At 43.2% G+C, this 25,355-nt stretch overlaps 1 protein-coding gene across 12 annotated transcripts in view; it reads left to right on the top strand.

Annotated features, from left to right (window-relative positions):
- The window catches only part of ENTPD4 (ectonucleoside triphosphate diphosphohydrolase 4), a 42,803-nt gene extending 22,253 nt beyond the window's left edge, over nt 1-20,550 (top strand). For 4 of the 12 annotated variants that reach the window (XM_059072062.2, XM_059072060.2, XM_067039899.1 and 1 more), the window contains 7 exons: nt 3,866-3,925; nt 4,208-4,362; nt 5,978-6,144; nt 9,064-9,388; nt 10,887-10,972; nt 11,889-12,050; nt 13,244-14,024. In XM_059072062.2, the coding sequence (XP_058928045.1) occupies nt 3,866-3,925; nt 4,208-4,362; nt 5,978-6,144; nt 9,064-9,388; nt 10,887-10,972; nt 11,889-12,050; nt 13,244-13,472 (1,184 nt within the window). In that variant the 3' untranslated portion in view covers nt 13,473-14,024. Of the gene's footprint in view, nt 1-3,865; nt 3,926-4,207; nt 4,363-5,977; nt 6,145-9,063; nt 9,389-10,886; nt 10,973-11,888; nt 12,051-13,243; nt 14,025-19,721 lie in introns of those variants that run through there. The other 8 variants (XM_067039898.1, XM_059072064.2, XM_067039900.1 and 5 more) reach the window with 5 other exon arrangements.
- Nucleotides 20,551-25,355: the final 4,805 nt, after the last annotated feature.

Below are 25,355 nucleotides of genomic sequence, written 5' to 3'. Positions count from 1 at the left end.
AAGTTAGCAGAAGGAAAGAAATAATAAAGGTTAGAGCAGAAATAAATGAAACAGAGACCAGAAAAACAATAGAAAGGATTAACGAAACTAAGAGCTGGTTTTTTAAAAAAATAAACAAAATTGACAACCTTTAGCCAGACTAAGAAAAAAAAGACTCCAAGTTAGAAATGGAAGAGGAGACATTACGACTGATATTACAGAAATACATAGAATCATGAGACTACTATGAACAATTATATGCCAATAAATTACATAAGCCAGAAGAAACAGATACATTTCTAGAAACACACAACCTTCCAAGACTGAATCAGGAAATAGAAAATCTGACCAGACTGGTAATCAGTGAAGAGATTGAATTGGTAATCAGAAAACTTCAACACAGAAAATTCCAGGACCAGATGGCTTCACTGGAGAGTTCTACCAAGCATTTAAAGAAAACAATCCTCCTCAAACTCTTCCAGAAAGGAGCAGGGAACACTCCAAACTCATTCTACAAAGCCAGCATTACCTTGACACCAAAACCACATAAAGATACCACAAGAAAAGAAAACTATAGACGAACATCCTGATAAATATAGCTGCAAAAATTCTCAACAGATCAACAAAATATTAGCAAACTGAATTCAAGAACACCTTAAAAGGATTATACACCACGACCAAGTGGGATTTGTCCCTGGGATACAAGGATGATTCAACATATGCAAATCAGTAAATGTTAATACATCAATAAAATGAAAGATAAAAATCACTTCATCTCAACAGATGCAGAAAAAGCATTTGACAAAATACAGCATCCTTTCATGGTAAAACAAACAAATAAGCAAAAACCCTTAATAAATCAGGTGTAGAAGGAACATACCTCAACATAATAAGGGCCACATATGACAAACTCACAGCTAACATTATACTCAATGGAGAAAAAACAAAAGTATTTCCTCCAAGATCAGGAATAAGACAAAGATGCCCACTCTCATTACTCCTATTCAATAATATTGGAAGTCCTAGCTACAGCAGTTAGGCAAAGCAAAGAAATACATCTAAATTAGAAAAGAAGTAAAATCATCACTATTTGCTGATGTTATGTTCATATATAAAGAAAATCCTAAAAATGCAGTCAAAAATATTGGTTAATTGTTGCATTAATCAACTATTTCAGTAAAGTGGCAGGATGCAAAATCAACATACAGAAATTAGTTGCATTCCTTTATACTAATGATGAAGCATCTAAAAAAGAAATCTAGAAGATGATCGCAGTCACAGAAGCACTAAAAATGTAAAATACTTAGGAATAAATTTAACCAAGGAAGTGAAAGGTCTGTACAATGAAAACTAAACAACTTTGCTGAAAGAAATTAAAGCCATAAACAAATGGAAAGATGTCCCGTGTTCATGGATCAGAAGAATTGATATCGTTAAAATAGCCATACTACTCAAATCCGTCTACAGATTGAGTGCAATCCCCATGAAAATACCAAAGACATTCTTCACAGAAATAGAAGAAACAATCCTAAAATTTGTGTGGAACCACAAAGGACCCTGAATAGCCAAAGCAATCCTGAGAAAAAAGAACAAAGCCAATCAGGCATCTGGGCTTCAAACTATACTGCAAAGCCATAGTAATAAAATAGTATGGTGCTGGCACAAAAATAGACATAGCAACCAATGGAACAGTGCAGAGCCTGGAATTAAATTCAGGCATGTATGGTCAACTACTATTTGACAAGGGAGCCAAGAAGGCTCAATGGATAAAAGACAGTCTCTTCAACAGAGGATGCTGGGAAAACTGGAGAAACACATGCAGAGCAATGAAATTGGACCCCTGTCTCACACCATTCAAACAAATTAACTCAAAACAGATCAAAGACTTAAACATAAGACTCAATACCATACAACTTCAGTAAGAAAGGAGGAAGCTCATCGATTGGTCATGGCAATGTTTTTTTTTGGATATGACACCAAAAGCACAAACAACAAAAGCAAAAATCAACAAGTGGGCTACATCAAACTCAGAAACTTCTGTACAGCAAAAGAAATAATTAACAAAATGAAAAGACAACCTACAGAATAGGAGAAACTTTTTGCAAACCATCTATCATGTAAGTGGTTACTATCCAAAATATATAGAGAACTTATACAACTTAATAACAACCCCAAAAATCTGGTTTAAAAATGGGCAGGGCTTCCCTGGTGGTGCAGTGGTTGAGAGTCCGCCTGCCGATGCAGGGGACACGGGTTCGTGCCCCGCTCCAGGAAGATCCCACATGCCGCAGAGTGGCTGGGCCCGTGAGCCATGGCCACTGAGCCTGCACGTCTGAAGCCTGTGTTCTGCAATGGGAGAGGCCACAACAGTGAGAGGCCTGCGTAACGCAAAAAAAAAAAAAAAAATGGGCAGAAGAACTAAGACATTTTCAAAAGAGGGTGTCAAAATGGCCAACAGGCACATGAAAAGATGCTCCACATCACTAATCATCAGGGAAACACAAATCAAAACCACAGTGAGCTATCACCTCGCACCTGTTAGACTGGCTATCCTTAAGATAAGAGACAACAGGTGCTGGTGAGAATGTGATGAAAAGGGAACCCTTATACATTGTTGGTGGGAATGAAAATTTGTCCAACGCTATGGAAAACAGTATGGAGGTTCCTCAATAAAATAAGTTATCAATAAAAATAGGGCTACCATACGATCCACCAATTCCATTTCTGGATATATTCCCAAAGGGAATGAAAATAGAATTTTGACAAGATGCATGTACTCCCATGTTTATTGAAGCATTATTCACAATAGCCAAGATACGGAAACAACCCGAATGTTCATCAACAGACAGATGGATTAAAAAAGATGTGGTAGATACACACAATGGAATCTTATTCAACCATGAGAAAAGAGGAAGGATATCCTGCTGTTTTTGACAACATGGATGGACCCTGAGCACATTATGCTGAGCGAGATAAGTCAGAGAAAGACAAGTACTGTATGATATCACTTATTTGTAGAATCTGAAAAAGTCCAATGTGTAAAAAGACTGTAAAATGTTGGTTACTAGGGGATGGGGTCAGGAGATAAGATTGATGGTGTTCAAGGGTAGAAACTTGTAACAATGGGTACATAAGCCATAGAGAGTGCACAGTGTAGTGAATATAGACAATAATACTGTACTATAATGATGTAATGTGATAATAATATCGCTACAAGGGCAATCATATTACGATATATAAATGTATCAAAGTAACACGCTGTACCCCTTAATTTACACAATGTTACATGCCAAATTTATTCAATTAAAAACAAGTTGGACAGGTCTTGAATTGTTGGGCTGTGGAGTTTGGTCTTTGTTCTGTAGATCAGCCCAGCAGAGGATAGCATGGGTTGGAGTGGGAGAGTAGGGGCAGGAAAGTCAATTCAATCTCTGTACCAGCTTAAATCAAGGCAGTAATGAAAACGGGTGAAGATCCGATGTAGAAAATGTTATAAAAAGAGAATCAGACTTGGGAACTGAGTGAAAGTGTGAGATAAAAGAATGGAAGGGTTAGAGTTCACTTGTCTTTAAAACCTTGTACTTGATAGGTTTAACCTCATAAAAAGTGAAAACTCCAGTATTTCAAAACAACCTATAAATTTCAAAGGAACAGGAGTGCCTAGGGAATTACATTTTCAACCCACACAAATGGTATGAAACTACAAAATTAACAGCTGAGAGTTCTTGGAAAACCACTAGGAAAAGGTAATACATCAATAGAAATGTATTTTTTCAGATAATGTTTTCACAGCTTATCAGGGAATGAAATAAATGTTTGCACTGACTGCAATGATCAGGATTATATAAAATATTTTTAAACTTTACTCTTCTTATAACGTCTCTAGGTGTGTATGCTTGGATTGGCATTAATTTTGTCCTTGGACGATTCGAGCATATTGAAGATGGTAAGTATCGTGTTTCCAACAAATGTATCTAACTGGAAGTTATGGCTTTTTCTGTTTCATGCAAAGCATAAAAAAGGAGCTGAGTGTTGTGACACAGCTGGGTGTGTAGGAGCAGAGTGGGAGGTGCTGCTGTGTCACACAGTAAACTTGATCTTAGTGGGGAGGAGCAAGCTGGGTCTGCCTAGGTACACTTGAACCCACCATCAAAGCACGATGACTCTTCACAAGATCCCGCTTCTCTGCATTTGTTCCATTCCAGTGGCTGTTTCTTGTTCTTTCCAGATGATGAGGCAGTTGTGGAAGTTAACATCCCTGGTAGCGAAAGCAGCAAAGCCATTCTCCGTAAAAGAACAGCCGGTATTCTCGACATGGGAGGTGTCTCAACCCAGATAGCATACGAAGTCCCCAAAACTGTAAGCTTTGCCTCCTCACAGCAGGTTATTATCTGTACAAATTTCCTTCTGTTTGGTTTGATTTTCATTTAACATGTCTCCATCCACTTGTGTTTTGTTTTCTGAGTCTGAACACATCTTTACTGTGCTTGCGGAGGGTACCACCTTCTCAGCCCAGGAGAAAGGAGACAGGAGGAAACCAAGGCAAACCTCCACTAAGCCGTTTGTGTTTGTTCATTGAAGTCAGCTGGTTTGTTTTCTGAACTTAACCTAGAATTTTCCTTTGGTGTATATGTCAGCCACACACTTGAGTTTTTGTTTCTATTTCCAGTCACTTCTTTTCTCAACAGGTATTGTGAAACTTAATATAATAGTTATCAGATTTCTTAAGTTGTAATTGGGAGAAATACTCTTGTGTGTGGTTCAGACAGCTTTTGATTTTTCCGGAAAGGATAGAGCTTTGTATCCACTGCTTCCACGTTTCTGAACTCATGGTTTACTCTGTCATTTCTGCATATCCCCTTCGGGACCGTAGTTTCCCAGTAGGCTGGGTGACCTTCTGTAGAGGGTGTCCAGATGCATGCCTGAATTGCTCTATGTCTTTATTACTGTTTCCATTCAGCTCTAGATTAATACCTAGCAGAGCGAGTGGTTAGAAAAGAGTGGAGCTGGGCAAGCCTGAGCTGCACTGTCATCCTGTCCTCACTAGTTCTGGGACCTTATACAAGTCACTTAGTTTTTCTGAGCGAGCCTCTTCAGCTATAAATGTGACTGCAAGTGCCTCTAACAGAGGGTTATCGTAAGGCTGATTGAGGTAGTGCATATAGTATATCTAATGGCCTACTAGGCACCTTGTATCAGCTCAGTAAACATTATTGAAGTATTTATTAAGCTCCTTAGAAAATGCTTTGTAAATTCGAGTATTACAATTTGTGTTTCCTGCTTCCCATCCAGACATGCCTCTAGAAACTATTACACTCTTTGTACAAAGTCATGTTTTCCCCTCAAATAAAGTAAGAAACTCATAGAAAAGTAAGTTTGGAAAAAACTACTGAAAAATCAGGAATAAAAATTTCCCATGGATGCATCATCCAAAAAAATTATTGTTAACCTTTTGGCATATTTCTTTCCTTTTTTATCTGTTTATAAGTGTTTAAAAATATGTTAAAAATATGTTATAATCTTTGTACAATTTTTGTCCTTTATTTAGCAGTGCATAAGCCTATTCCTCCATAAGCTTTATTACCATTATTAACTAACCCCTACTTGGAATTGTATATATAGATGACATCCAGTTTTTTCTGTCACAGAATTGCAAAGGACATCTCTGTGTATAGAGACTTTTCAATGTTTAGGATTATTTTCAAAGCACAGGACTCCATAAGTAGATTTACTAGATCAGAGGATATGAAACCATATTGCTAACGTCCCTTTTCAGAAAGTCATATCAGTATCACAAATGTGCAGCCCATCTGAAATTTCTTAAGTCACGATTGTCGTATTGAATTAGGAGGGATGCTTAGAAGGACCCTTGGGAAATGCACATGCAGAAATTTTTGCTCCTTTTTTATGAGAATTTTTGTAGATCCCTCTTTTTAACAGGAGGTAATTGTTTTTGTATTGCTTAAAATACTAAAGTTTGTGATCTTTACGTCTGTAGGAAGAAGTAGCTAAGAACTTATTGGCCGAATTTAACTTGGGATGTGACGTTCACCAAACTGAGCACGTGTACCGCGTCTACGTGGCCACGTTTCTTGGGTTTGGCGGCAATGCCGCTCGACAGAGATATGAGGACAGAATATTTGCCAGCACAGTTCAAAAGAACAGGTAAAGCACCTTCCATTGCTCGGCCGTCACCTTGAAACCACAGTTTGTCCTCACAGAAGATGTATCCAGGCCAAGCAGGGAGACCTCAGTCAGCAGAAGCATATCAGCACAGTTAGCTGTTTATTGCCCTGCCCACTGAGCTGGAGAAGAAATGAAAGGGCAGCAGGGTCCTGCCTTTGGCCCCAGCTCACCGGCCTCCAAAGAAGGCTCTCATTCTCTCAGACCCATGGCTCCCCTGCTGGATTAGAGGTTTCACTTTCAGGATATTAAAATACTTTTGAACCCTGGGTGGTGCTATTTCAGATTGCGATGATAGCATTGAGTTACGGGATGTCCTGGCAGTGTTGTGGGAAACCAGCCTGGCAGTTATTTAGTGAATAAGACCGTAGTGAAGGAAGTTATTCACGAGAAAGAAACGATCTAGAAGTCAAAGTTAGTGATTTTAAACCTCTTTGGCATTTTAATAATGAGTTCATGAAGAATTCTGGTATAGAAAATACGCAAAAACACTTTAACAGTTTAAATTTATTTTATAAGTTTAAGTGTATACCAATTATTTATTTGAAATTAGTCCACAAGAACAGAAAAGCCATATGGATGAATAAAAAAAATCTGAAATCTGGGGTTTTGTAAAATGTTATTACAGCACGTGGGATCCTCCCGGACCAGGGCTCGAACCCCTGTCCCCTGCATTGGCAGGCAGACTCCCAACCACTGCGCCACCAGGGAAGCCCCTTTGTTTTGTTTTGACGAAACAATTTTGAGGAGAAAAATCCTGATTCATAGAAATAAATGATCGTGTATTTCCTTGATCTGTTTTAATCTTTTGTTGTTGTTGTTGAGGTATAGTTGATGTACAATATTATATAAGTTTCAGGTGTACAACATAGTGATTCACAATTTTTAAAGGTTATAGTTCATTTATAGTTATTATAAAATAATGGCTACAATTTAATCTTAATAAACCTGTGGAGGCCTGAACTTTAAGAAAGGCCAAGTCAGAGCCATTCAGTACCTCATTTTCCAGAAACTCACATGTGTGAATAGGAGAAGCAATAAAAACTTGTTCTTTGTCTGCTCCAGACATTAACTGAATAGCGTTAGTTAAGAGAGATTAACTAGTCCCCATTTCTTTTTAAAAATAGTATGTTATATAGCACACTTTAGTATAATTATTTTTAGTAATAGTCTTAAAATAGAAATATTTTATAAGTGATGTTTAAGTTAGAATTTTGGAGAAACACCTTCTTCTGCAACCCTAATTTTTACTAATTGGTTTTAATGTCAAGAGGTTATATAATGGACATTGCAGTGGTACTTTTTATTTTTATTTTTTTATTTTTATTTTATTTATTTATTTATTTATTTATTTATTTATTTATTTTTATTTATTTTTTTTGGTATGCGGGCCTCTCACTGCTGTGGCCTCTCCCGTTGCGGAGCACAGGCTCCGGACGCGCAGGCCTAGCAGCCATGGCTCACGGGCCCAGTCGCTCCGCGGCATGTGGGATCTTCCCGGACCAGGGCACGAACCCGTGTCCCCTGCATCGGCAGGCGGATTCTCAACCACTGCGCCACCAGGGAAGCCCGGTACTTTTTAATTTAGATGTAGAGCAACTAAAAACTGTAACATGAAGTATACACTTGACTCATCTTGGACTTTTATTATAATTATAAATGTTAGTCATCACTTTTTGCATATGTCATGAACTGAGCCTTGAAAGGCATATTTAGCCCTTTGCCATTAGTAGTGATGATTGATTTTTTTTTATTACTTAAACATTTTTAGTGCATTTTGAGTTGCCCTGATCTTAGGAATAAACAACTTGTCAGTTGAGTGGCAGGTAAAAACTTGACTTAATGTCAGTGACTGTCAGGAGCCTTCCTAATAGTTAAACACCTTTTAGGCCCATGGGATTTCCTGGTATCAAACAGTAACATAACTCCAGCTGTTGTATGCTCTTTTCTACTTGAGGACACATAGGAGGATGACAGATCTGGACATTTCATCGGCACTTAGTAAGCATAGGGCATTTCAGTGAACAAGTTAAGATTTCTACAGGACTTCTCAGAGTCTGTAGTACAATAGAAACTTATTTGTTGCAGTTGGGATCAATAGTTGGTTAACTTAAAAATTCAGATAAAACAGAATCATAAAAATAGAATCAACCCCAAGCATTTTGTTTTAACTTATGTATTCATTTGCCAATCTTTTGCTCTGGACTAAAGGCTTTTCTTAGGCTATATCTTAGGCTGTTTCTCTGGCAGGCACTGCACCCACTCATCTTGATGTCATTTTGGCTTTCTTTAAAGGATACCAGGGCCTTAAAGACATCTGTGAAGCAATTTGATACCAATTTCGTCTAGATTTTTATTAACTTTTCCCAACTTTTTTTTCTTTAATCTTGCTAACTCCTAATTTGACACTGGTTTTCTAGCGATCTGCCTTTATCATATTTTTCTAAGCCATCTAACCTTAGCTTTAACAGGACCAGTGACTTCTTTTCACTGTCACATTTCATCTGTATATAATTAAAATCACAAGCACTAGTGGCAGAAACGGGGCTGCAAACAACACAGTGGGTGGGCGTTGGACTGCAGTGAGCGGGACACTGGGAGGAGCTTGTTAACCGTGGACCCTCAGCAGCCGTGGACACCAGGCTATGTCACAGGGCACGGAAAGCGTCAGTAATCTGACCAAGTCATAGTTTCACCAGACCCCGTTCAGCTGTCTGCTGTACGCACATGTGTATCATGAATCTCCAGGAGGGGCTTGAGTCCATGTTTTCCCAACTTAATTTTTTCCGGAACCCTTATGTGTTCCATAGGGCAGAGTTTGAGAAACGCTGACTTGCAGCCACTTTCTTCTTCACACAGTTTTCTGTTGGTCTCATGATGAAGGTTCTCTTTGTCCTGTAGGCTCCTGGGGAAACAGACTGGGCTGACCCCTGATACTCCGTACCTGGACCCCTGCCTACCCCTGGACATTAAAGATGAAATCCAGCAGAATGGACAGACACTGTACCTGCGGGGGACGGGAGACTTCGACCTGTGCCGAGAGACCATCCAGCCTTTCATGAACAAAACCAACGAGACGCAGACCTCCCTCAATGGGGTCTACCAGCCCCCGATTCACTTCCAGAACAGTGAATTCTACGGCTTTTCCGAATTCTACTACTGCACTGAGGATGTGCTACGGATGGGGGGAGACTACAGCGCTGCCGCGTTTACGAGAGCCGCGAAGGTAACCAGCCAGGAAGCCAGGGCAGACGGCGACGGGCCCAAGTCCAGAGCAGGGCAAGGGGGAGGGCGAAGGCCGCGTGCAGCGCCTCGGCAGCCCTGCTCCCTTGGTTGGGCCAGAGGAATAGTCACAGCAGAAGCAGAAAGTCCCCTGTGAGACTGGTGATCCCAGACCTCCTCCCTTGGTCCTCTGTCCTTCAGGTTCTTGGATGGTCTCGTCCACGTTCGTGGTTTGCTGCTGCCTCTCGGGAGGAGGCTCTGCATCTGCCTGCCCAGTGCCCTGCTAGATTTCACGACTGCAGACAACCCCCCTTTCTCCCCATTCTGTTCTGCTACGCTGTCTCGGTCATGGCATCACTAAACCATCTAGCTCCCCTCCCCCAAACCCAGGAGTTACAGACTTCTCCGTGTCACTCATCCATCCCTCGCTGTACACCCTATACTAGCAATCATCAAGCATGTTATTGTATGTCGTATATTTTCTCGGAGCCCTGCTCTCCCTACTTTCTGTCCTGCCCTCACTGCCCCCGTCCTGGCCTCTGTCTGTCAGCTGCACTATGCAGGAGCCTCCCAGAGGTCCCCCTTCTGTAGTTCATCCCCCACACCACTCCCAAGTGCTCTGTCTGAAACCCAGTGCGGCCACCTGCTCTCCTATTGAAAGTCTTCAGGGGCTTTTCTCTTGCTTCCAGGACGAATTTCAAATGCTTGAGTGCGTCCTTCCCACCCTGCAGCCTCATCTCCCCGCCTAGCACTTGATACTCTAATTGCATCAGACATCTATTCGTCTCCCTCCCGTCTTGTCTTTGTCCCTCGTGCCTCCTCTGCCTGACATGCATCCTCACCCTCTCACCCCAGGCTGCGCGCCATTCTCTGTACCCCCTGTTGTGAGTTTCACTGCCTCTGTGAGCCTCAGTTTCTTCATCCTTTAAATAGAGGTTGGAATAGCAGCTATGTTAAGGAGTTGTTTGAAGCATTACATTTAGAAAAGGTGCCAACACAGTGTTCAGTAAATGTCAGCTGTTCATATAAACATTACAAGTAACTTCAGGAAAAGGTGGCACCTCTTTCCCTTCTCTTGAAGACAAAGCCTTTCGTACTCATCTTTGTGTTCCCAGAACCTTGCACCATATAGCCACAGACATAGGTTTTCAGTCTGAACTGGCTGAAAGACTGCTTCACTTTTCCAAAAGTCTGTGCCTGTCACATGCAGTCACTGGGGGGAGAGACTTAGCAGCTTTGAAGAGGTCGGTTGTGGGCAGTGAGATTCTCTTTAACAGTAACTTTGGCTGAATTTTGAGACAAAGCATAAGCACTATCTCAGCTCATCGGTTAAGCATTGACAGTGTTTGTGTGTCTCATCCTCATGGGACACAGACACAAGCTTGTGTCTCCTAATTGGAAGGATATGTTTGTTATGAATGTGAATTTGGTAAAAACTTTTAAAATGAAAAAAATTTAATAAACCTTTCCTAGTGATTCATTTGGGGTGAAATTTCTTTCAGGATTATTGCGCAACGAAGTGGTCCATCTTGCGGGAACGCTTTGACCGAGGACTGTATGCCTCTCACGCCGACCTCCACAGGCTCAAGTAAGTCGTAGACCGCTGAGCCCAGGGTGTGCTGAAGAAACTGTGTGTCCATTCTTGGCCATACCGTGGCCCCAGTCTCCCTTTTTGTCCTCATCAGTCCCTGCTCCTCCTCATCTCCTCCAGGCTCCTTTCAGATGAATGGCAGATACTCGTGCTCAAACGTACCTTGCAGTTTGGGGCTCAGTTTTGCTCTTCCTTCCACCTGGAATTCCCCTGTGCATCCTCTCCTCGTTGATGTCCTGCCCAGACATCAGAGGTCAGATGCTGTCGCTTCCGAGTCTTCCTCTGTCCACTTAGCTAGGCTCCATCCCTCTCTGCGAGTCTCCAGAGCACTCATTCTGTCCCTCTTGTGGCATTTATCATATTCTGGTTTTATAGTTATTTGTAGCTTTTTTAAAAATCCTCTTTCATTATAAGTCATTTAAGCACGTTGGCTATCTTATTATTTATTATGATGTCTTGTTACTTGCTTAGCCCAGTGCTTTGCAAAAAGCTACCCTCTGATAAATATTTAGAATCATAGATTATCAGAGCTGAAAAGGACCCACCTGTCTTGTCATTTTATAATAAAGAAACTGAGGTCCAGAGAAGGTGGAACTTGCTCGGTATTTATTCAGAACTGAATTGAGTAAGTGATGGAAGGCCTGAGGGGAAAAATCTCCCGCAGCCACGTATTAAATTACACGGAGACCAAGCTTCGTGAGCAAATTGATTTTAACAGGTGAATGGTGTGGGACAGAGGGTGTAAAGCAAGCAAATCAGCCGGAGATGCGTACGGATGGTTTCGCCCTCAGAGCGCAGGCCTCGTGAAGCCTGTGCACCCCCGTTGTTCACAGAGGGCAAGGCCAACGCCGCAAATGTGCTTTTGGACCCACCCAGTGACTCAGTCCCACTCACACATTTGTGCTGTTTGTAGGTATCAGTGCTTCAAATCCGCCTGGATGTTTGAGGTGTTCCACAGGGGCTTCTCATTTCCCATCAACTACAAAAATTTAAAGACAGCTTTGCAAGTTTACGACAAGGAGGTTCAGTGGACCCTCGGAGCAATCCTCTACAGGACCCGCTTCTTACCCTTAAGGTATGGCTGGGAATTTGGTAATGAGAATCCAACAGAAGATGCTTCCCTGCATCCGAGGCATCATGGGCCGTGGGTGTGGCTGTTTTGGGTGTCGTTGGCGCTGGCCATGGGCAGAATGGGAGAGTCGGGGAGGTCTAACTTGGTCTTCCCCACCGGAGCCTCCTCCCTTCCCAGCCCACCATCCCAGCAAAGGCGTCACAAAAGTGCTTATTCTCAGCTGCCTGTTCCCTAGTCCCTGCGCAGAAGGGTCCATTCCAGGGTCCTTAACCTTTATGGCCTTGGACCCCTTCTCAAAATCTTGTTTTTAATGCATAATATAAATACATAGGCTGTAGAGGAAACCGTTGTATTGCAGTACATTTATCAAAATATTACAGAAGACAAATTTGTGATGTAGTGATATACGTTCTTCTTTATTAGCACATTAAATAGCAAGACCTGGCAGCAGAATTCGTACTTCCTGTAAGTTCAGTGTAATGATGCCTGTTGATGATATTTTGAGGCATCTGCAAAACAGCACAATGTGATGTAAAAGGTCTGTGCGTTTCACTAGGATCAGAGTCACTAGTTCTGCTGATACTATAGTAGCAATAGTTTTTTGTCTGCATTCGCATTCCGTGAAAATACTGCATTACTACCAGAGATTGGTAAAATAAAGATGCGCCTTCTTTCCCCACTCAAGTTCACAGACTTAGCTGTCAGTTGACACCCCCATAAGAACCCTGGTTCACTAACCAATGAGGTATTAGCTGTTTTTGTTTTTGTTTTTTCCCTTCGTTTAATTAAGCATCTCCCAGCAGCACATTTAGCCGGGTTAACTGCAAAACTTGTGAGTAGTGGGGGTCACTGATCATAAATGTGGTTTGATTCCACGTTAGCTTCTATGTATTAGTGAAACACTTACAGTTCTAACTTTCTCTGATTTGTTATCCCAATTATAACGCCGGTAACAGCTACAGACTTAAGAATACCCTTTCACACGTTATCGTGTTCATTCATACAACTACCCTCTGCTGGGCCACATTACCCTACATTTTTGAGGAGGGGAAACTGAGTCTGGGAGACTGAGGTTCCAGCTTCTGTCTGCAGAGCTGAGTCCTAAACCAGGTCCGTCCCACCCGACCCTGCGCGACATTCCATCACACTTCCCGCCTGCCTAGTTCTCGTGTTTGTTCTTGTTCCCGTGTGGTCAGAGATATCCAGCAGGAGACCTTCCGGGCCAGCCACGCGCACTGGCGGGGCTTCTCCTTTGTGTACAATCACTACCTGTTCTCGGGCTGCTTCCTGGTGGTCCTGCTCGCCATCCTCCTCTACCTGCTGCGGCTGCGGCGCATTCACAGGCGGGCCCCGCGCAGTGGCTCGGCCGCCACCGTCTGGCTGGAGGACGGCCTTCCGTCCCAGAAGATCGCCGGTACCTTATGAACCGGAGTTGGAGCCCCAGAAAGACTCTAAAGGAAAAGCCATTTTTGCCTCAGGGTTTCTCCTCTTCATTCTCATTTGTTTTTCCTTTCCCTTTTTGTTCCGTGAAACCAAACCAAAATCCACTGTTCGTAAACTCTGCTGTCCTAGAAGCACTGCATTTAGCCGTTCTGTGTCCAGCTTTAAGTTGCGGAATAGGGAAAAGGGAACATCACTTCATTTTTGCTGCATAGGATATCTGCCAAAAATTACTAAAATTTTTGGTTGTTCTCTAAGGTATATTTGATTTTAAAAAGATGCACTTTACTATTGGAGGGAAACGGCAGGCTGTTCTCTGTCAGGGGAGGTGGGACCGAGGGGTGACGCTTTCACAGAACCAGAACACATACCGACTGGACTGATCGCCCCCTTTTTCTCTCTGTCTTGAAAGCGCTAACCTAAAGAGGGAGATGTTTAGTTCTATTTATTGTTCAGGGCTGTTGCTGTTTGTTTTCTTTGCCGGTTAAAAAAATCAAAACTGTTTATATCCAAAATAGAGAGGTACAGGCACCAGGAGGTAACAGTTTTTAAAATTGATAGTGAAGAGACCTGAAAAATGTGAAATGATGGCCAGAGCTCTGTGTGTGTGTGAGGGTGAGAGTGTGTGTGTGAGAGAGCGTGTGTGTGCATGTGTGTGTTTGTGTATGAAAACCACTGATGGGGGAGAGTGAGGGAGTGCAGGGCTCTCACTTTTAAAAGCACACACTTCAGAATGCACTGTTTCATTTCACTTCGAAGAATCATTCCCCGTTACCGTTACTTCTTCTGACCACAGGTAGTTACTTTCTTCATGCCATCTTTCAGCGGCCTTAGAACACTACGTTTTTGAGTTGGAAAATTCATAGTTCACTGGTTTCGGTGTTGTTAGAACTGGAGCTGGTGCTTGTCGACAGGCACGTCCTTATTTCTCAGTAGCTCGTCTGTGCTTGTTTACTTGTGCTCCGGTTGCTTCCCTCTTCAAGTTGGTGTCCCCCTGCCCTCGGATTTCAGAGACCTAGCTTGACTGTCGCGGTTGAGGCTGTGCTGGCAGGGCCACTGTAAATCCAAACGAAGAGAAGAACTGAACACAAGAAATCAACTCACATTTTGAAGAAAACACGCTTGACATTTTAAACAAAAACCTAAAAAGGACAACTGGATTGGCATGTATGAGATTAGTGTTTTTTCACCTGTTCGTTTAGTTTAGAAGCTTTGGGAATTCTCATACATAGTTTTTTAGGCGATGTTCTGTGTGTGTGTGTGTGTGTGTGTGTGTGTACGCACACACAAGCTATTTCTTAACTCCAAAACAGCTAAATTCGTCTAGTTGGTAACAAATGTATATTTCGAGAATCATCAGCTGCCTTTTTAAAAAAATCAATGATGAGAGAAAGAACTCACGTTCTGAAGCCCTTATTTAATTTAGAAAAACTTTTTAGATTTTCATCTCGTCTATTAATTACTTAAAAACGTGGCATACAGTATATTGATGACTTAAAAGATTACAAATTTATGAAAAGATTACAAATTTATGAAAGAAATGCAAATCCTGTGATTCTGCTCTTCAAAGTGAATATTCTAACAACGGAAAAATTATTGGTAGAAAGTTTGCCTCTCAAATATAAAGAAGGTTAGAGGAGCTGTATGGTGGTATAGCATCTGATGTGTAGAGAGACTTGTTTCAGAGAGGATGGAGACAGATGTCTCTCGAAAAATCCAGCTTCTGAAATGCTGGTCTCCAGCTATTTAAATGCTTGGTCCCTGGCAAACACTGTTCCTTTTCAAGAGGCAGCCACACACGAGCCGTGTCATGGGTACCCCAGGGGCATAGTGAGCTGGCGTGCTTCTCCTTGACTTCTTAAAGGAGGTTTGCCCTGTGGACTGTGGGTGGCATTAGTGGTGAAGAAGAGTAAGTTTACATGTTAGCTTCTCTGCCGCCAGCCATTTGGAGTAGTAAGGCCCTAACCTGCAGAATGAAAATTTTCCAATGCCTAGAATATGTGATTTTGCCTTTCAAATCAAAGCAAGGATAAGCTAGCATAGGCACAGATCTAAACAGGCCTAAATGAAGACCTCCTACGATAAATAGCCACTTTTAAAATAAAGGATGCTAACCTGGCCCAGCTCTGTTCCACTTGGGGAGCGCAGGAGAAACCAGCTTGGAGGAGCGAAGCCTGAGCAGCCATCTGCAAGGACCTAACTCACTCTCCAAAAGAAGTCCCCAAATTAGGGTTCCCAGGCCCAGCAGCCTTGGACTTTGCACAGTTCGGTGCCGTGTCCTCTGCCAAAGAACTCCCGGAGCAGGCCTGGCAAACTTGCCCACAGGGAAAATCTCGGAAACCCTTGAGCTAAGAATGGTTTTTCAATTTTTAAAGGGTCATTAAAGAAAAAAAAAGTGACAGATATGCAACAGCGACTGCATGTGGCCTGTAGAGCCTCAAACGTTTACTAAGTGTCCCTTTACAGAAGACATCTGCTGGCCCTGCATGGAGAGTCCCGTTCAAGAACAGATATACAGCCTCGTCCTCTTCACTCAGGAAGGTAGTTACCACCCGTGAGCACAAAAAGAGGGGCAAGAGAAGTGACCAAACTTCAATCTCAAAATAGCTGTTCGTGCACCAGGATTTCACTTACCTTTTCCTCTAGATTCTTTTCAAGATCGGTTTTCTAATAAACCAAGTAGCATACTCCTCCTTCCCCCCCCCACCCCGCCCAAATTTAAAACGTGCTGTTCAGGAGGGCTCACAGTGTTGTGCTGAGATGTCTGCAGTCATGAGAAGGGCTCAGTAGCTTCTTCCCACCCAGCACCAGGGACGAGAAGACGGCCAGCAACTCCCTCTCAGCGATGCAGGTACAGGCTGGGGTGACAGGCAAGCACCCGGGGGGCTTAACTCATGAAGCAAAGAATATCAATTAAGGGCTGGCCAAGAAGGCAGTAAACTCTGAACACTTTTAGCAACAGAAAGCAAGAAAATTGGGCGGGTGGGAACTTGCTAAAAGCCTCGCAAAGAACCATGTTCTGTGTTAACTCTTGGTGGAAAGCCTCCTCCAGTAAACGCTTCTGTTCCATCATCATACCTGTGCCGCTGCTTTCTGAACCTCCAGAGGATGTTCTCAGAGATTTTACAATCCATTTAAAAGTACTACAGACAGACTGATTTGTACCGGTGGTTTCTGCCCGTTCTCACCCTAAACTGCTGGCTTTTGGCAGCACTCCCCACCTAGGGGGCTGGGGAGACGCTTGCTCTCCCGTCATCACAGCCGTGCACCCAGGAGGGCAAGCTCTAGATTACCCAGTGTTTAAATTTGAAACTCAGGCCTACGTAGAATACTTTTCCTTCTGAGAAGCATGCACCACTCAGCAAGAAACTGCAACAGGCAAATGTGTTTTCCAAGCTTTTTAAAAAAAAATCAGCTTTAGAATGTTGTGTGGTAATGTGCAATGCAGCAAAACTACCTATGAGTAAATTATTTCGTTATTTATTTCTATTTCAGGGTTTTGTTTTTTATGATTTTTATTGATTTTCCCCTTCCGTAATGAGTGATGTGACCAACCAAGGAGAATTCTTTGTTCTGTTACTAAGATTATATTTTACGTTTAGGAATTATACAAGCTAAGGGAGCATCTTTAAATGTTTTTTATTTAAATGATGTTTTCCATTCAACGGATAGTCATCTTCGGGAGATGGTTGTGGTGTCTATCACTTTCTATATTTGGCAACCTCACATTGTCACACTCCACGCGGATGGGTGTCGAGAATAAAAAGTTCATTTGGTGGCCCACAGACTCTGTGTGAGCTTGCTTTCTTGGGATTTAAAGAGATTTTTCTCTGATGTTTGAATCGTGTTACCTGTTAGAGTGCTTAGTTGAACTTGAATCTACATCCAGTAAAATAAATTGTCTGAGTCTGACCGCGCACTCCGTGCCTTTGCTGTATCTGGCGTGCGTGTAGTGAAGCTCTGCTGTGTGCGGGTTTCCCTGTGTGCAGGGAAACCAAGCATTTCACAAGGAGAAATATACACCATGGTGTAATGGCAACCCCTTCCTCAGCAACAAAGGCCATCCTGAGACTATTGTTTTTAAGGTTATCATTTTAAAGTACCTGTTAACTATATACACATATATATATGTGTGTGTGTGTGTGTGTGTGTGTGTACAAGGAAAAGAAAAGAAATTATCCAACCTTATGTATTTTGTCTTATAAATGGTAAAATCATTGCTGCTAGTTTTGCAATTAGACCTAAGCTTAAAGCCGTTGGCTTATTTCTAGAGAAACATGAATCCCGTTGTTCATGTTGCTAACAACTGTTAGACGCGGCCCCTCTTCTTCAGCTATTTGAGAATATATAAATAGAGCTTTTCCTGCAGGAGGAAGGGCCTGAGCCATAACCTGAAAATAGATGATAGAGACAGATGGAAAGGGAAGGGGACTGGCTGTTAAGAACAACAAAAATAAAAGCAGGGAAGGTTCGGGGGAGGCAGAACCAAATGGGAATGTGGGCGTATGGTGAGCGCAGCCTGTGACCACGGGGAGGAAAGAATAATAATGTTAAAAGAAAACCTGCTTAAATAATTTTTGAGGCAATGCACTCAATAAATATAGGCCTCCGTGTCTAAGGGTAAATACATTAAAATATACCAAAGGCATCTAAAGACGTCTACATTTTATTCCGTTTCTTAGAGAAGAAGTTAAGTACCTGCTTCCAGTGGTTGCCCCTGTTAACAGATCTGAAAGGTGGCAGTTCTGGGTTTTGGTTGTTTTTCATCTGTTTCCGTTTGCCCCATGAGTCTGGAATGCACAAGTGGATCTTTTTTTTTTTTTCCTGAGATCCCGAAATGCTAATAGTTTGCACAGGGCGGGGGTGCGGTGCTCTCACTGGCCTGGGAGCAGGGAAATGAACGTCATCTCTGTCCGAGACAGACTGTCTTCTTATGGAAAGTCATCAAAGACACAGGAGCACCCTTTGCAAAGGCCAACGTGCGGAGTGGGGATTTGCCTGGAGCTGAGCGTCGCACCCGAGGAAACGCGACACCCCAAAGGGCCCTCCCAGCCCCATCTCGTCTGGGAGCCTGATGGCCTCAGCCTGTGATCTGCTGCCGCCTCTTGACAAAGGAGAGTTGATTGATCTGTTGCGTTTTCCTTTGTCCCCAGCAAGCTTAGCTCCCCCTCCTGCTTTCTGTTAACACTTCCATTGAGGCTGAAGAGCTTGCTTGGCCTTCCGTCTCCGCCATTACCCTTGATCCTGTTTGGCAGGTGGATTGCATCTGGGCTCCAGACTTCACGGCCACTTAACCATTTCTGTCAACAGCCCCGTTGTGTGTCAGAGATCCAAACAAGAAAGGCCGGCCTTAAGAGTTCCACCCTGAGAAAACTGCTGAAAGCTTCTCACAGAACGTGGTGGTGATGAGCACAGAAGACAGGCTTCTTATGTAAACACAGAAACTCAACTCAAGGGAGGGAAAAGGAGATTTTTCTTCTCCTGAAAAAAGGAGAAGGGGGAAAAGCTGGTCTGTGGCCAGGTCACCAGCAGGAGACAGAGTGCATTCCTAATTCCCAGTGTGGGACATACTCTTTCACTGTATTATTTCTGTAAAAGTCCCAGGCTGGCTCTTCTCGCTGTCCTCCCAGGTTTATAATTGGTCATTTTGATACCACCGTCCACCCTTTTCCTGATCATCAGAGTTTGAAGTGCGCCGTTCGGGAAGGATTAATCATCCTCTTCTTGCCTGTGACTGCACAAGACTTCAACTCCAGGAACCAGACTCAGCACTTTCTCCTCTTACCAGTCCATCTTCTCCACCTGGCACAAGCTTGATTTATTACCTAGATTTTAAATTCAAAAAGATTGAGACACTTCAACGTTCAATGGGCTCCACCCAGCCTTGTCAAGTTCTTTATTTGGGTCCTGGCAGCAAACCAGAATTTTCTGGAAGTTTCTGGCCATTCTCCATAACGTTCAAATTACATTTTAAAATCCTCTTTCAGCCTCCTGTGGCCCTGTTGTCCATCGGTCCGTCCGTTCCATCCCTGAATCCCTTTGAACATGGATCATGACATTTATAACTAATCCAACAAAGAAAACACCACATAGCGCACAGTGTTTCATAAATATCTGTAGTCTAATAAAAAAAAGCTAGTTGCTTTGTCAAGTCACTAACTCTTTAGGTCCCTAGGGTTTGGGAAACACATATTTTACAAATCTTTTATTCTCAATCTTCTCTCTTCTTTCCAGATGGCAGAGTTCTGTGCCGATTTAAAACCACATGCAGTGTGGTGTGAAGGGTGGGTGGAATCCCAGGCCTCTCTCTCTCTTCCCTCTCACCATAAAGTTTGTTAAGAGAGTGAAGCATTTTAAAGCTTTATGTAGAAAAACTTAGGAGAACCAAATTTACTTCAAGTGGTTTCCTTCTTAACCATTTAGTCTGGGGGAAAAAAAAGGAAAAAGAACCCCCCAAATTAGGTATTGATGTGTAGAGGCAAAATAAGATGGGGATTTTCTCCAAGCCCAGCTTGGAGGAAATAATCTCTGTATATGATCTTATTCTAAGCATAGTTTCAGAATTTTTTTTCCTTCTAAATCGTCCTAAAGTTAGTCACCTTTTAAACCCCACCCCCAAAAGCACCAAATGCAAGGAGAGGGGAAGGATGGATTTAGCTGCATCAAAAGTAATAATTTCTGTTAACAGCCATCACAGGCAAAGCTAACAGGTGGCAGACCAAGATGGTATTTGCAGTGACTAAAATTGAAAAGGGATTAATATATGTTATGCAAGGTTTCTTGTAAATCAGCAAGAAAAAGGAAATCCAAAAGAAAAATGGGCTATGGGGGGAGTTCCTTTGCGGTCCAGTGGTTAGGACTAGGCTCTTTCACTGCCGGGGTCTCAGGTTCAGGGAACTAAGATCCCGCAAGCTAAGCAGTGCAGCCAAAAGAGAAAAAAAAAAAAAAATGGTTTATGGGTGATCCACAGAAGGGTGAGCCTGAATGACTCACACGAAGGAAGAAACTGAAGGAGCTAGAGATGTGCAAATGGAAATAAAGAGCTGCCACCTTGTGCCCCTGGAATTGACAAGCTTTAAGTGTCGTCAGTGACGTGGGGACAGTCGCTTCAGTATTGCTGGTAGTGATGGAAGCTACTTCAGGCGCTCTGAGAAGCAAGCTGGCAGCACTTTAAAGTTAGCTGTGCACACATCCAAGACCCAGCGTTCCCCAGAGACATTTCTACCTGGGCCCATGAGGGAACTCCAGGAGGATGCTCTCAGCGGTGTTATTTAAGTAAAAGGTGGCAGGTGTGTGCTGTGAGCACTGTGCCGCCGTTAGAAACAACTCGAGGTACGTACAGCAGGGTGGATGGATCTTAAAGACAGTGCTGAATACTGAAGAAAGATACGAGATTGGTAGCATAATGCCATTTATGGAAATGGGAGGCCCACAACACTATATGTCTTACGAGGGTGTATGTACTTACACATTGAAATGGATGTGATGGGGGACACAGGAGGACAACAGATAAAACTGGTCTCCTTGTGAGGCAAGACTATACAATGGAGGAAAGACTGTCTCTTCAATAAATGGTGCTGGGAAAACTGGACAGCTACATGTAAAACAAGTGAAATTAGAACATTCTTTAACACCATACACAAAAATAAAATCAAGATGGATTAAAGACCTAAATGTAAGACCGGATACTATAAAAACTCTTAGAGGAAAACATAGGCAGAACACTCTTTGACATAAATTGCAGCAGTATCTTTTTCGATCCACCTCCTAGAGTAAATGGAAATGAAAACAAAAATAAACAAATGGTACCTAATTAAACTCAAAAAACTTTTGCGCAGCAAAGGAAACCATAAACAAAACTAAAAGACAGGGCTTCCCTGGTGGCGCAGTGGTTGAGAATCCGCCTGCCGATGCAGGAGACACGGGTTCGTGCCCTGGTCCGGGAAGATCCCACATGCCCCGGAGCAACTAAGCCTGTGAGCCATGGCCGCTAGGCCTGCGCGTCCAGAGCCTGTGCTCTGCAACGGGAGAGGCCACAACAGTGAGAGGCCCGCATACCACAAAAAAAAAAAAAAAAAAAAAAAAAAAAACAGACAACCCACAGAATGGGAGAAAATATTTGCAAACAATGAGACTGACAACGGATTAATCCCCCAAATTTACAAACAGCTCATGTGGCTCATTATCAAAGAAAAACAAACAACCCAATCAAAAAATGGTTACCAGGGGGAAGGGTGGAGGGGAGGGATAGTTAGGGAATTTGGGATTGACATGTACACACGGCTATATTTAAAATGGATAACCAACAGGGACCTATTGTAGAGCACAGGGAACTCTGCTCAATATTCTGTAACAACCTAAATGGGAAAAGAATTCGAAAAAGAATAGATACATGTATATGTATAACTGAATCACTTTGCTATGCACCTGAAACTAACACAACGTTTTAATCAACAATACTCCAATATAAAATAAAAAGTTAAAAAAAAATAATAGGCAGAAGACCTAAATAGACATTTGTCCAAAGAAGACATACAGATGGCCAAGAGGCACATGAAAAGATTCTAAACATCGCTAATTATTAGACAATTGCAAATCAAAACTACAATGAGGGCTTCCCTGGTGGCGCAGTGGTTGAGAGTCCGCCTGCCGATGCAGGGGACGCGGGTTCATGCCCCGGTCCGGGAGGATCCCACATGCCGCGGCGTGGCTGGGCCCGTGATCCATGACTGCTGAGCCTGCACGTCCGGAGCCTGTGCTCTGCAACGGGAGAGGCCACAATAGTGAGAGGCCTGTGTACCGCAAAACAAAACAAAACAAAACAAAAACAAACTACAATGAAGTACCACCTCACACCAGTCAGAATGGCCATCATCAAAAAGTGTACAGATAATAAATGCTGGAGAGGGTGTGGAGAAAAGGGAGCCCTCCTACATTGTTGGTGGGAATGTAATTTGGTGTAGCCACTGTGGAGAACAGTATGGCGGTCCTTAAAAAACTAAAAAAAGAACTACCATATGATCCAGCAATCCCTCTCCTGGTCATATATCTGGAGAAAAACATGGTTTGAAAGGATACATGCACCTCAATGTTCATTGCCCCACTCTTTACAATAGCCAAGACATGGAAACAACCTAAATGTCCATCGACAGATGAATGGATGAAGAATATGTGGTATATATACAATGGAATATTACGCAGCCATTAAAAAGAAGGAAATAATGCTGTTTACACCAACATGGATGGACCTGGAGATTATCATACTAAGGGAAGTAAGTCAGACAAAGACAAATATCATATGATATTGCTTATATGCGGAATATTTAAAAAAGTGGTACAGATGAACTTGTTTACAAAACAGAAACAGACTCACAGACCTAGAGAATGAACTTATGGTTAGCAGGGGAGAAGCGGGGGAGGGATAGATTGGGAGTTTGGGAATGACACATACACACCGCTATATTTAAAACAGAAAACCAACGAGGACCTACTGTAGAGCACAGGGAACTCTGCGCAATATTCTGTAACAACCTAAACGGGACAAGAATTTGAAAAAGAATAGATACAGATATAGGTGTAACTGAATCACTTTGCTGTACACCTGAAACTAACACCACACTGCTAATCAGCTGCATTCCGATCGAAAATAAAAATTAAAAAAAGAAAAACTGGTCTTCTGGTTTTAGGCTGACCAACCACACCCACTTGCCCAGGTCTGCCCTGGTTCTCACATCCCAGTGAAGCCTCAGTTCCGGGCCCGCACAGATCGTTCTTGCCCCATCCCTACCCAGTCTCTCTTCAGCACGACAGCTGTGAAAAATGCAATTCATATCATGACATTTGTTTGGCCAAACCCATCCGGTTGGCTGTTTCACTCCAAGGAAGAACGCAAAGTGTTTAAAATGGCCTGTAAGGCCCTACGCAATGGGCCTCCGCCGACTCCACCCCTCTCTAACCACATCTCTTTCTCTCCCCATTCACTCTGCTCCAGCCCCACTGGCCTCAGGACCTCCCCTGACTTCCTGTCCCATGGAAGCCCACCTGGCCACCTACTTAAAGCTGACACTTCCACCCCTCCTCAGCCCTCTCCGTGCCCCTCACCCTGCTCTAATTTCTCCCCAAGGTACTACCTCCTAGCATATTCTTTATTCATTGTGTTCTTTGTGAGGCCTCTACCGGAATATAATCCACAGGGGCAGGAGGGTCTCGGTGTTGCTTTCGGTGTTGGATCCCCAGTATGTGGCACAGGGTCTAATACACAAAAAAAGGCTCAATAAACATTTGTGGGATGAAGGAAAAGAAGATCCCTGCAGGAAGGGGCAGCAATGGGCTAAGAACTGAGGAGTGTGTATGCTTAACTCTACCCTCTGTCCCTGGGGCATGGGGGAGGGAAACCAGGCTCAAAGGACTTCCTTTACTGTATGGAAAGTACCTCCTGGACAGAATCATGCTAATAGCAACAGATTATGATGTGCCAGGCAGGCTGCACTTTTATCACCTCACGTAATCCTGAAGACAACATCTTGAGGAGATGCATTTATTATTCTCACTTTATAGGGTGGGGAAACACACATGGAGAGGCGATCTCACTTGCCCACAGCTACACAGCTAGTCAGTGGTGGGGCTGGGGCTTGGCGTCGGGCAGCCTGGCTCCAATCTACTCCAGAGCTGGCTGTCCAGTATGGCAGCTGCCGGCCACAGGAAGTGTGGTCAGTCCTAAGTGAGATGGGCTGCAGAGTACACACCAGATTTCAAAGACTTTGTATCCCCCACAAAATAAGGAAGATATCTCAGTTTGTATTGGTTACATAAGACCTAATATATTGGGGCTATACTGAGTTAAATAAAATAGTAGATTAATGTCATATGTTTCTTTTTACCTCTTTGATGTGGACACTAGAAACTTGCAAATTACTTGCGTGCTCACATTTTATTTCCATTGGACAGCGCTGCTCTAGGTCCTTGCTTCTCAAAGCATGGTCCCCGGACCAGCAGCAATGAGTAGCACCGGGGCCCGATAGAAGCTCCGAGTCTCAGGACCGGTCCCAGACCTCCTGAAGCAGATTCTTCATCTCACATCATCTCCAGGTCAGTCATAATTCACACTGAAAGTTAAGCAGTGCTGCCCGAGACCAGGAATCAGCAGGATTGTTCTCCAAAGGGCCAGACAGGAAATATTTTAGCTTCACAGCCCCTATGACTTCTGTCCAAAACTGACTTCACTCTGCTTTTGTAGTGTGAAATGACTCATAGACAACACGTAAATGCATAGGTGTGGCTTTGTTCCGATAAAACAATTTTTCTTTACAGAAGGTGGGTGGCAGGCCACTTCCATGGGCGGTGTCTGCCAACCCCTCCTCTAGACCACTACGCTATGCTGGGCCTCACATTAGGGAGGGTCATCCGGCCTCCAGATACCGTCCTCTGCCTTTCGTTTCCTTCCGCTCGAGAGTTACCTTTATGTCTGCTTCCTAGCAGCTCCTGCTTAGATGCCCCATAGCCTCCTCCTCCAGACCTTCCTCCGAGCACTGCCTGGCAACTCAGACCAGAAACCTGCATGTCATTCTAGACTTCTTTCTTATCACCCTCTCTCCTCATATAATAATCACCAATCAGGTATCAGACTCATAATTTTTCTTGGATATAAGTTTCCAGGCGCAGCCTCGGTCATCCTATCTCGATAGCTTCCCCTGAGAGCTCGATCAGGGGCCCCATTGGCAGGTCTGGGGCATCCCCCCGGCGCAGGAGCTAAAGTCCACCTGCTGTCCAGATGCAGGAAGAGATGTCGCCACCTGGTGGCTGCTCTAACCCTCATTTCTCTCTCTCTCTCTCTCTCTCTTTCCCTCTCTTTATCTCCCTCTCTCTCTC

Source organism: Kogia breviceps, chromosome 8, assembly GCF_026419965.1.
Source record: "Kogia breviceps isolate mKogBre1 chromosome 8, mKogBre1 haplotype 1, whole genome shotgun sequence".
Lineage (NCBI taxonomy): Eukaryota > Metazoa > Chordata > Mammalia > Artiodactyla > Physeteridae > Kogia > Kogia breviceps.
Note: the sequence above shows the minus strand (reverse complement) of the source record. Positions and strands in the feature narration are given on the sequence as shown.